The 13,044-nt window shown below is 36.3% G+C and overlaps 1 protein-coding gene across 10 annotated transcripts in view; it reads right to left on the reverse strand.

The window, feature by feature from the left end:
* The window catches only part of Ralyl (RALY RNA binding protein like), an 816,282-nt gene that overhangs the window by 59,292 nt on the left and 743,946 nt on the right, over positions 1–13,044 (reverse strand). For all 10 annotated transcript variants that reach the window (XM_041630372.1, XM_041630373.1, XM_041630374.1 and 7 more), the window contains one exon: positions 8,643–8,756. In XM_041630372.1, the coding sequence (XP_041486306.1) occupies positions 8,643–8,756 (114 nt within the window). The remainder of the gene's footprint in view (positions 1–8,642; positions 8,757–13,044) is intronic.

A 13,044-nucleotide genomic window follows, 5' to 3' on the forward strand; every position in this document is an offset into this window, starting at 1 on the left:
TCTCCCTTCTGTCTGGAGCCTTCTGTTTCAATAATGTAAATCCACCTCCCATATGAAAAATGAGCCTGGGAGAAAACAAACAAGAAGTGGTGTTTCTTAGGGAGTGAAAATGTCTTAAGTGAACTGTGGTGGTGGCTGCATCATTCAGTAAAATTATCAAATCATTAGAATATAACCTTGAAGTGAAGTATATGTGAAGTATATCAACATGTGTATTAAAAAACTATGAGCATGGCAAAGCAATCAACACTGGGTATGGGCAGTGATCTGATGGAAAGAGGAGTTACGGGGTTGAGTATAACTAGCAAAAAAGAGTTTGGGAAACACTAAGTAGCTGAGTAATAGAAGATAGTGCTGACATTTGTGAATGGAATTGACAAGATTTACAGCATAGTGGTGAGTCACAGAGAGAACACAGAAGAAAATGCGATCACAACTGGAGTAATAACAAAACTGTAATCACTAAGATAGTATCCATGTTTGCCTGCACTTAACTAAACTTTGGGTAGACTTCTTGCTGTCCCCAGGTTCACACTCACTCCTAGAATCTTCACTTTGGAAAATATTTGATTATTTCTCCTTTCTTTGCCCATTGGATCTTTTCCACCGATGAATGTTCTCCATATCTAGGACCCATCCCCCTGACAAGTCATCATATGAATAGACAGACCCAGTCTCTCAGTCTGTTTGGAGAAAAAAGCATAACTTTGCTAAAGACAATTATCAATCACAATTTACCTAACAACATTGGGCAGGAACTGCCAACACATCACAGCATAGCTCAAGCAGTTTGTCTAACATTTGAAAATTTTCTGGCCTGATCTTTAATCAGAGATGAGTTCTGTGCCCAACTCTGATTGCAATGATAGTCTGGAAGAGAGTCTCGCTGTTTTTGCCTTGTGTGCAGTACAGGTATGCTTTTTTGTGTATCTGAGGGTAAGGTGGAACATTATTGCCAGTAAGAACTTCAAAAGTGTCCATCTAATTTGCCTTGCTCAAGGTTGACTTCTTTACTAACCTTCAGTTTTTTTAGTTTCATATTAAGAGTTCCTGACTGTCCACCATTCCTATCTCTTTGAAGAATTTTACTCTCCCATCTGATTCTTCCCAACATAAACCTTTATGCTTCTACATATACTCCAGTTAGTCCTCCATAAATTATCTGTTGACATAATCCTCACTGCCTTAGAGACTCAAGTTTGGTCAAATAATTTCTACTTACTTTGCATCTCCCTAGAAAATATTGAGGCTATTCTGAATAAATCAATTTTCAGTGTTTACATTGCTTTAAGCGTATAAATATATTGAGCAACTAAATGGTGAGTATACACTAAATACTATTTTCCTGAACTTTCTTTTAAAAATATTTATTTACATATTGCTATGTATGTCTGTGTATATGTATTAAGCACTCTTAACTGATGAGTCATGTCTCCAGTTCACTGAACTTTTTGTTAATTTCCTTATAATTAAAAATGCCTTATATTTCAAGTAAATTAGTTTTAAGAGACTACTCTATGCATTTATGGAAATTCATCCCTTCCCTAGAGAGATGTGCAAATTATCTCAAGCATTAGTTATTTTTTCAACATCTTTGGCTGAATTATGTGCCTTTGTCCCTAATTTGGCTCATGTTTCTGATCTAGCTTATATCTCTGCAAGTTCTTGGCCAGTTTCTCTCTTAGGATCCCCTTTAACGGTCATCTCATTCATCACTTTTGCCCAAGTCATCATCGGGTGCCTGTTTTGGGAATGCTATATTTCCATTTTCTGCATGCTGTTTGTTTGGTAGTGCATTTCCACAAGATTCTATGGAGTTGAGACACGTGTGAAGACAGACACAAGCTGATGCAAGTACCTATCTTGACTTCCTTTGCAACACACTAAAACACAACTCAAACTATAGGAATTGGTTAAAAAAATAAAATATCTAGCCAATCAAAACATCAAGCTATCTCTAGACAACATTTTTACTTTAGCTGATCAATATTTCATTTCCTTTGTTCCTGAGAACACTTTGCTCTGCTTGCTAGGTAGAGTTCTAACAATTTATTTTGTATAAATTTCTGAATGCTCAAATATTCCATTAAAATTAAATGCATCTTTTAGCATGTGACCTGGAGATAAATCTTTTGCATATCTGGAAATACTGTTTATTCATCTGCACACCAGCTTTTGGGGTGCCTGAAGACAGCTCTTATGCTTTGACTTTCAATTTCTCTTTCTTTATGTGAAAATGTTTCCCTCTTTCTTTTCCTTTGTTTTTCCTTCCTGCTCTAGTATAGTCTTTTCCTTCCCTGGTTCTAGAATAACACAATGGCATGGTTTGATTTGCATCCATATTCTCATGTTTTTCTTTAGGTACTTGGTAGATCCTCAAACTGGTTAACTATGTCCTACAGGTTTTGTTTCCTTTTTTAAAAAAATGAAAATGTCTTTTTAATGGTCTTTCATAGTTTTTTTGGACAACCGGTTTGTCCAAATTATTCTATAATTTTATGTTTTTTTTATCTTCATGCACAACTTTTTTTATAACTTTTCATTTGAGTTTCTTCATCTTCATCTTCAAATCACTCTGAGTTATTCATTTGTGCTACTATATGCCTATTCCTATAAACTCTTACGTACCCCTTGAACATTGGCTTTTAGAATTTTGTTCTTATTTCATCAATACAGTTTTTTTTTCTCTCCAAAGAAAACAGTCAGTTTTTGCTGTTGTTGTTGTTGTGTTTTAAAGTTTTGTCCCTCTCTTCAATCTGATTCCTCTGGATCCTTTGTTTTTTTGTTTTGTTTGGTTGTGTGTGTGTGTGTGTGTGTGTGTGTGTGTGTACGCACGTGCAAGTGCACTTTTAATAGTTTCTTCTACCTGGCAATTGATCATTAGTTTTTCCTATCATTTGAGAAAGGTTTGATCTTCAAAATATATAAAGAACTCAAGAAACTAGACCGTAAAAGGCTAATCAACCCAATTATAAAATGGGGCACTGATCTGAACAGAGAATTCTCAACAGAAGAACTTCAAATGGCCAAAAGACACTTAAGGTCATGCTCAACTTCCTTAGCAATCAGGGAAATGCAAATCAAGACAATTTTAAGATACCACCTTACACCTGTCAGAATGGCTAAAATAAAAAACACCAATGATAGCCTTTGCTGGAGAGGTTGTGGAGAAAGGGGTACACTCACCCATTGCTGGTGGGAATGCAAACTTGTGCAACCACTCTGGAAAGCAGTGTTTCGGTTTCTCAGGAAATTTGGGATCAACCTACCCCTGGATCCAGCAATACCACTCTTGGGAATATACCCAAGAGAGGCCCTATCATACAACAAAAGTATATGCTCAACTATGTTCATGGCAGCATTGTTTGTAATAGCCAGAACCTGGAAACAATCTAGATGCCCTTCAACGGAAGATGGGATGAAGAAAGTATGGAATATATACATATTAGAGTATTACTCAGCAGTAAAAAACAAGGACTTCTTGAATTTTGCATACAAATGGATGGAAATAGAAAACACTATCCTGAGTGAGGTAAGCCAGACCCAAAAAGAGGAACATGGGATGTACTCACTCATATTTGGTTTCTAGCCATAAATAAAGGACATTGAGCCTATAATTCATGTTCCTAGAGAAGCTAAATAAGGTGAATCCAAAGACAAACACATAGGCATCCTCAGGAATATTAACCTTCATCAGGCGATGAAAGGAGACAGAGACAGAGACCCACACGGGAGCACCGGACAGAAATCTCAAGGTCCAAATCAGGAGCAGAAGGAGAAGGAGCACGAGCAAGGAACTCAGGACCACGAGGGGTGCACCCACACACTAAGACAATGGGGATGTTCTATTGGGATCTCACCAAGGCCAGCTGGCCTAGGTCTGAAAAAGCATGGGATAAATCCGGACTAGCTGAACATAGCGGACAATGAGGAATACTGAGAATTCAAGAACAATTGCAGTGGGTTTTTGATCCTACTGCACGTACTGGCTTTGTGGGAGCCTAGGCAGTTTGAATGCTCACCTTAGGAGACCTGGATAGAGGTGGGCAGTCCTTGGGCTTCCCACAGGTCAGGGAACCCTGATTGCTCTTCGAGCAGATGAGGGCGGGGGGGGGGGGGGGGGGGGACTTGATCGGGGGAAGGGGAGGGAAATGGGAAGCGGTTGTGGGGACGAGGCAGAAATCCTTAATAAATAAATAAATTTAAAAAAAAAAGAAGGATTTAGGTACACACCACTGCCTTCCTTCCTTCCTTTCTTCCTTCCTTCCTTTCTTCCTTTCATCCTTCCTTCCTTCCTTCATTCCTTCCTTCCTTCCTCCCTTTCTTCCTACTTTCTTTCTTTCCTTACTTCTTTCTTTCTTTTTTTTTTTTTTCTGTAGGATGGTCTGCTTGACCACTTCCTTGGGGATGCCATGTCACCATTTGGAGTGTTTCTTCTTGGGTTGCTCTGGTTCTCAAATGATGATTTGCCTAGTATCCCATGATGAGGGGAAAGAACCTTGAAACTTTAGAACAAATGTGTAAATTTTTTTTTCTTGGTCAGGCTTTCTCATTGTCTGTCCATCCTCATGCATACTGTTTTAGCTTTCCTATAGAAATCTTCAGTCCTCTATCAAATTATGACACAAACATTGATGATTGATTTTTCCTTTCATAGATTGTCACTCATTTAGTACATTTAACTTAGGGTCATGTAGGAATTTTGATTTTAAAATTTGACTTGGGTTTTAGGAGATATTGAGTTAGAAAAATAAATGTCTTCTGATTTGCAATCTGACTTGTGAATCTTTATTCTATGTTCATTATCTCAATGGAACTTCATTTCAAAGCCTTATCATTACCGTCAAACAGTGTACAGAGGATGCCTAGTTAAAACCAGTGTTTAATTGGAGGCATCATCAACTACATTAAAAGGGCCAATGACAGCAGAAGTGTTCAGAATTGGATCATTGGTCACAATTGAGGCTGGAGAAAGACTTACCTATAATAGTCTTTCCTTTGAGTTCTACAGTCTGAGTTTGACAAACTATAGATGATCAGAGAAGAGAGATATATTGGCTGAGGTACAAAATAAATGGAAAAGATAAGCAGCTCCATGACTTGTTTCTATTACTTTAGGTAGAGACTTCTCTGATGATTCAACTGAAATTTGAATTCAATTTACATGAATTCATAGATTTAAGTTGTTAAGTCCATGTTTAAATGCTTTGGAAAAGCAGAGATATTAGAAATCCTAAGTATTAAATAGACTGTTATGTGCACATAGTTATAGATGTCAGAAGGAGAATGGTAAAATCGGATGAGGGCCAAATGCATCTTAATTCCTGTAACAAGAGCCTACTAAATGGTTAATGGAGAAAAATGCAGATAAAATAAATGCATGAGATGTGTGAACAGTATTAACTTAAAATTTTTTTCCAGGTGTAGAGTGGATATCAGGTTTGAAAAATTCCATTTTTCCTTAGAAGACCTATAATTTGATATTAATTTATAATATAATCACTATTAGGTATTAACTTTTTACAGTTACATGCTGTTTGAAAATATGTGGACAGAATACATTCATCTACTGTGACTTCAGTTTGTGACCTTCCTGATATTTCTGTTTAATTCTCAGTTTAACATTGTAATCACCAAAACTAGGCTGCTGCTTATGTACAAGGTATTATTTTGAGAATAAATCTAAAAACAATACCCACAGCTTTGTGCAGTGGTCTGTGATGGAATTTTGCTTTTCGATGTAGTTTCCTGTGGATTAATTTTCCCCATTGTGTGATGAACCATGCACCTTTCCTTTTTGTGGATTACCCTTACTGGTTATATAATATCACAGGTAAGCCAGCCATAAAAATTGTGTGTGTGTGTGTGTGTGTGTGTGTGTTAAGATAATTTACATTTGGCTCCTTCTAAACAATCATTTAGGAATGAGATCCAGTTATAATTTAAACTGATATAATTATGTTTTTTTTAATTTGTATGTTCACTGCATCCTTAAAAGTTGTTTTATTCAGTGGAAAAACAATATATGCATGGTAGAATCATGGTAACTATAGTTTAAGTATTTGGGTATGCACTGGAGGGCATTTCTCATTTCTACAGTTTAAAAGGTCTTAAGTCTTGCTACATACCTGGTAATGGTTAATGATACTATACTGTGGAAAGTAAGAAAAAAGAAAAATATGACCTTTACTTAGAAAGACTACAATGTAGATGAAGAGGCACATGGAGACCTATTTAAAACATTTTATGGTGTATACAGTTAATAATAATATGATTGTGTTTTGTAGTGACTTTGTCTGATAGCTTTAGAACTCCTTTGAAGTCAGCGGGGAAGCACTTCCTGTGAAGCTCAGTTAGAACCTACCACAAGTCTTGCGCAGAGCACGCTCTGCATTCTACTGCATTTTCCTCCCAGTCATCTGCTTTTCCCCACCACATTTACACTGAAAACAGACCTTATTAAATGGCTAATACCATGTAAGGAATGTGATATAGAAAGAGCAATAATGAAGAATAAGAGGTTGCTAGCAAATAATTAGCTTTCAACTAATTAAGCATTAAAGTGACTGTCCCTGGATTTAATAAGGAGGCTTTGAGTGCTTTTTAATGAATTTTAATGCATTTAACTCCTTTCTCCATAACACAGTGTTTACTCTTAAAAACTTTTTCCATGTAACTCTGACTTCTTTCCACAGAGAAAATACAGGAAATGAAGACTCTCCATAAATATAGATGCTATTCAGAAGACAATTACAAGGAGACTGAAGTTGCAAATTAAATACCTTCATTTTTCTCATAGCATATAAAAGGAAGAGAGATGCCAACAACAAGGACAAGACTTGTCATTTTCGAAGTAATGGTCTTATGACTGGAAAAAGTTTAAAGATTAGCAAAGGCAAGATGACAGCTTTTATAAAAGGAAAATCAGAGCTTGAATTAGAGTGTTACGTTTATAAATGATCTTCCAGCAAGATCTGTGGCAGGTATTATTCATTGCAGGAAACCAGAAGGTATAATATGCTGGAATAAGGATCACTTTTTTCTCTTTGAGGTGATTTATATTTAAATGAGTTCTCTATAATCCTTTAAACTGAAGTGCAAATTGGTTATCAAAGTCTTTAGCTGTAAGGGTTGTTTTACATAATAATGAATTCTACAGAAGTTGCTCAAAGGAAAATATTGACTTAGGCAACATCACAGGATTTTTCAGTTACAGCAACGTTTAAGATTGTGGTCATAGACACTGCATCAAAACTTTCTAAAACTCTAAATTTCTTTACTGAAAAGTGTAGGCCATGTAGTGTTTCTCAGTATAAAATGTATGCTATTTAAAATTTAAGGAAAAGTGGTTCCATTTAAATCTATCATGTCTTGTTCATATTAACATGCGGGGGAGATTTACTGACTCTTTTTTAATGAGATGTTTTAAAATATAGGTTGAATAACTTTATTTTGAAGTGTTTAAGATTAGAAATGTTCCATAGCTCCACCAGAAGATGGGCCCCAGTTCTGGTCGGGGGCAACAGGAAGGCAGGCGCTTGCTTGCTTCAGTTTAAGAGCCATGAATGGGTTCCAGAGAGGAGTCCTATGTTGCAAGCAGGAGCCTCAGCCACAGCTCTAGCTACCAACAATACTCAATAGTAACGTAGCAACGTCACTCCAGAAAAGACAGAAATGAAGCTGTGAAGGAAAGCTAAGTCATGATCTTAAGACCAAGGTAGTTCACAAACCACTGTTTTGGCTACAGAAATAAATTTAAGCTTCTGAACCTTTGCTTGCATTGAAAGAAGTTTGGACTTAACAATAATTTTATAAAACTATATTGTTCATTTATTTTATTTTAAATAGGTGAAATTCCTAGTAAGTTAAGTTCTGTTTGAATCTCAGTACCACATGCATACAAGTAGGGTTATTAACACAAACCTTTGAGCAAGGACTAGGTTTAGAAGAGACACACATCATATATACATAATGGGTCTCTGTCTAATCCCCATGCCAGCTCTATAGTAGAAGCCTGTGAGTTACCTCAAGCATAGTGACCTTGAAAAATGCAAGTCTCAAAATGTAGTCCTGCTGTGAATTCATCCCTAATCTCATTTTATGTGGTCTTGGAACATTAAACAAGAAAAAGTATAATAACTGTAAAGACTGTGGTTGAGAATCATCTATAATCCAGAAAGAGCCCACTGAGAGATAGACTTGCTGCATGCTTCTGGGTTTCTGAATTTGAGTAAGACATTCCACAAGGTGAAAAGTAAGACAGAGTTTGATCTCTGCAATAATAGTCTATATATTTTTATGTATTATACCGTGGTTAATTTAATGAAATGTGAATATGGTGTTATCTTGATAACACTATCCATTACTTGCCTTTATTTTCTTACAATTAATACTGAGAAAGAAAGTTTCAATTGTGATTCAACTACTATTGATTGTTCAATCAAAATACTATCCTTTTAAAACCTTAATCTTAGAAGTATTATTCATGTTTTCCCAAGAAACCCCATTCCATCAGTGCAGTTATTGTCTTAAAAGAGTTGTTTGTGGCTTTGTTACTTAGTGGTTGGCCTGCTTTCTACAGTTGGTGGTGTTGGGTTAATTCCAACCTGTCTGTTTGTGGTCATAGATTCATTTCCACTTACCTGCCTCTGCTTTCTGCTGCTTCTCAATCTTCTCCAGGCGCCCTAGCAAGGAGTCAATTTTAGTTTTGATCTGGGTTAATTCTTTCTTGATTGTCTGTAACTCATCTGATTTCACTGGAAGAGGAAAAGTGGAAAGAAAACAAGACATCAAATGGAACACTTGGAACACAATTTACGGCGCAGTACTTCTCAAGACTGTCTTATAAGATTCCCAGTGAATCATCAGTTTCCTGTTACAGCTAGTTATCCTGAAATATTGAAAGCTTTTGCTAATTAGAAATGAGGACACTTACTGACATCAGAATCGGATAATCTTCTAACTCAAGGTCACATAAAAAATTAAAAGAATCTGAAAACATTTTCAAAAGAATAAGGTCAGGTCTTGATTTTTTTAAATCAGGAAAGTAAGAGAATAAACCTTCAATGTAAAACTGACATGGCTTAAGGAATGGTGATACCTGTGTTAATACTACTTTGAATCCCGTGTTGATAAATATAGATTTTGAGACAGGGCTTCAATAAGTAGTTCACGATAGACAAAATGCTCCTGCATAGCCCACCACTCATAGATAGCCATTAGTGATATTTTCATGATAGACAAAATGCTCCTGCACAGCCCACCACTCATGGATAGCCATTAGTGATATTTTCAAGCCAGTTGTTTGAGCATTGATGTAAACAAAAATCTAACATTTGTTCTTGAGAGAATAAGCTATTGCCTGAGTTCTTCCTAAAAGTAAAGTGACAGCGTGTACATAGCAATCCTTACGCCACGGGGCAGGTGGAAAGGAAGCACACTGGTAGTCCTCCCAATTATTTTTACATTGATTTAATTTATGATTCATTTATTTTTACGTGTTGAAATAACTTATCACTATGTTGCTCAAGCTACTCTTGAACTCACCATCTTCCTGCCTCGTGAGTGCACGAATTATAGACATAAGATACCATTTATCACCACACTGGTATATGTATAGCAATATGTTCCATTCTAGCTTTTGGATAATCAATCTGGTTTCTAAAGAGAAAATGGGGGCTGATATGAACAACAACTTTTCATTTTGTTAAGTAGTGTTGCTACAATCTACAAATATGTGTTGGAGATTAAACTCAGTGTTGCAGTGCTTGCCTAGCAAGCAAATGACCTCAAATTTGGTCCCCAGAAATGGAGAAGAATAAGTTAAAAGCAGGTGTGGAAGACAACATATATTTTATTACCTCCTTGCCAATAAAATTGACCATTTATTTTTAAGAGGCTTAACCAAAGGAAAATATCATACTTAAATAATAATTATTTTTATAAGGGGAAAGGTTTAGGAAATGCCATGTACTGGGCATGACACAGCATGTGCAATCAAGATTTCACAAACACTGTGCTTTCCTTCATTGAGCCCACATGAGCCTGGGCCTGTCAACAATCAGCCAGGGACTGAGATGGACCCTACTCCTGCCTGTTGAGTTATAGGCTATTAGAAGTGGTGGACATTGTCGTCAGTTCTGTACCCACTTGTAAATTTCACACAATGAATCTATGGTTACACAAACCTGCCTGGTTAAGTGCAATGGCCTACTAAACAAAACTAACTAGCATGAATGTGGAAAGAGATGAAGCAAAGGTAGGTTAATGGGAGTGGGAGGAAATGAAGAGAGGATGGGGAATGAGAGTAATCAGAAGGCACAAAATTGTTAAAGAACAATTTTCATAATAAAAGTTAAGAATACATAATATGATAACTTCTTTGAGAAATTTAATCCACTGTCCTTATTTTTCTTTTCTGAAAACCACAAGTAGTTTTGCTATGGGAGAGATGATAAAGTCAAACAGACTCATGAGTCCCTGAGCGTCACTAGGTAGGCTTTGTGTACCGAGGCCTCAATGCAGAGCTTTCCTGGCTAATACGGTACACATACATCATTATTTTTGCAGTTTTGTTTATTTTCACTCCAGTTTAGTTATTATCCAGAAATTTGGGAAAATGTGTTGTTTGACATTCTTGTTTTCAAAACTTTTGAAAAAGTATTAAAATAAAATGAAATATATCTAAGCTTATGGATTTGTCAATTAAAATATATAAATAGTATAGAATTTATAATGCAATTTGGTCTCAAAAGATAGAGGCATTTACTCTCCAAAAGGAAAACCTTCCTCATTATTGAATCATATTTTAAAGTAATTATTTTTTCTTTCTAGTACAAAGTACTTTGTTAGATAAAAACTGCAGGAAACTAGAGTCTCCTGCAATTCTGTGTTAGAACTGCCCAACTAAAAGGACTTTAAATAGTGACTCATTCTGAATGTCACTTATTTCAAACATCAAAGAATCATTGTTGAAGTGCAGCTAAATTTGAAAACCATCATCTGTCACTATAAGAAACTGATTCTGCTCTGAAGAATGATACTTATGTCCTATCATGGAAGCATATCATGTAGTTTTACTTAAACCTATCAGATTTAATAGAAAATATTTTATCAGATAGCGGGTTTCAGTGATGTATAATGGAACTGTGTCTAGAAACTAACAGACTCTCTCATAGAATAAGTCAATTCTTAGCTGTAGCCAATTAACTTCAATTTATTTATCATATTAGAAAACATAAATTGATAAGTCATAACAGCTTACATTATTAAACCTGCATTAGAATACACCTAGAAATTGGATTTACAAGATAGGAGAACCTGTAAGTATCCAGGAAGACAACATTGGAGGTTTAAACTTACACCAATGTTTTGTAAGACCGGCGAAGGATTGTATAATAGTTTATTCTAATTAACATTATTGAAGCTTATAAGGGTGTACATTCCATTAAACAAGGAAACGTGAAAAGTTCTGTCTTCTTTTAGGGCCCCAAAGTAACAATGAAATGACTCTCTGGCTGCCTGTAACCTCCAGACATGAAGGTATGAAGTGCTAACAGGGGTCCTAAGAGCAGACTTGGCTTATAGTGCTGTCTGCCTCTCCCATATTCATGGGAGACAACTCCTCATCTTAGTGCTATATGTGGAGGAAGGGTTGTCCATGCCAAAACTGTGAGCCCCAGTCCATAAGAGTCAATGTCTGCATCCAGATGGTACTGGTTTTGTGGTCTCATGGATCCTTCCTACAAGGTAGTCCCCGAAGGGGCCACCTCTGCTCCTACTGTTGTTCTAACTCCTGTCTGACTTGCTTTCTACCCCTTTCTATCTGCTAACATTTTCTCTGCAACATATTTGCCCACTGTAAAATGTTAGTTAATTCATTGATACAGGCACTCTATTGTGACTCTGTATTTCTAGACTAAGAATTTTAGAAGTTGGCAATGTTAGTAATTATTTTTTCCAAAAACTACATGTTAAATAAATAACACAAATGTAGGTCCAATATATCTGTCTTCACTTTTATTTACTCTTATTTGGCCTTTTTTTCCCCACTCACCACTCAACCTAGCTTTCTTGTAAATAGTTCTTAAAGTAATATTTATAATTCATCAGTCTTGTGCTAAACTGAAATTTTCCAGAATCTTTCCTCTTTCTATGGCAAGAAAGATAAGAAACACATCCCTGAAGAGTGTTCTTATATAATCCCAAATGTCTTCCATATGATTTGAGTTTGAATGCGTGTGACCCAGCTTGTGGCATTATTTTGGCAGACTTCATAACCTTTAGGAGATGAGATATGATTGCCAGAATCAATTCCTGGGCATGACCCTCATGGGTATGTTTGTCTTGTCCACCTCCTGTGTTGACCTCTTGTTTCTTGGTCATCTATGGCTTGACAAGTTGTTCTCTGCCATATGCTTACTTACCATGATGTTCTGTCCAATACATGGTACCAAATAATGCAGAATCAAGGAGAACCCTCTGAAACCCCGAGTGAAACTCAATCTTCCATGCTTTAAGTTGTTTCTGTAATATGGCCACAGTACTTGAAAGTAATTAAGGTTAAACACAATGTTCAAAATGGTATCTAGGATATTCTGAAAGTGCATTTTCACCTTTCTACTCCACCTCTTGTTTAAGTCAACCCATCTTTTATAGAACAGCTTCCTGTTAAAAAAGGAGTTTTCTTCAAATCTGTGTGCTTTGGCTACATGAAGTGTCTCTATCTGTGTATTTCAAGCCTCTACTTTAGCAGAAATAAGCACATTAGCTACTTAGTGCCATGCTCAGAGAAACAATAGGACCAATAGGTGGTAAAAGAAGAGCTTACTGTGATTCGTGCTATGCACTGTACTAGAGAAACATGTTTCTCTAATCAAAGGTCTTTTCTGCTTCCAAATGTGTGTCTCAAAATTTTACCAAGATTTTAGGGTTTAGACTTGTTTGCGTATGAATTCCTCCTTTACAAACCCACTGAAGAGTGAGAATCTCACCTGCAGTCTCTTTAATGGTGCCTCACATTTACTGCAGCACTTTCACTGATTA

Source organism: Microtus oregoni, unplaced genomic scaffold (genome assembly GCF_018167655.1).
Source record: "Microtus oregoni isolate MIOR12 unplaced genomic scaffold, Mior012 000034F_ref0000314, whole genome shotgun sequence".
In the NCBI taxonomy this organism is placed as follows: Eukaryota; Metazoa; Chordata; class Mammalia; order Rodentia; family Cricetidae; genus Microtus; species Microtus oregoni.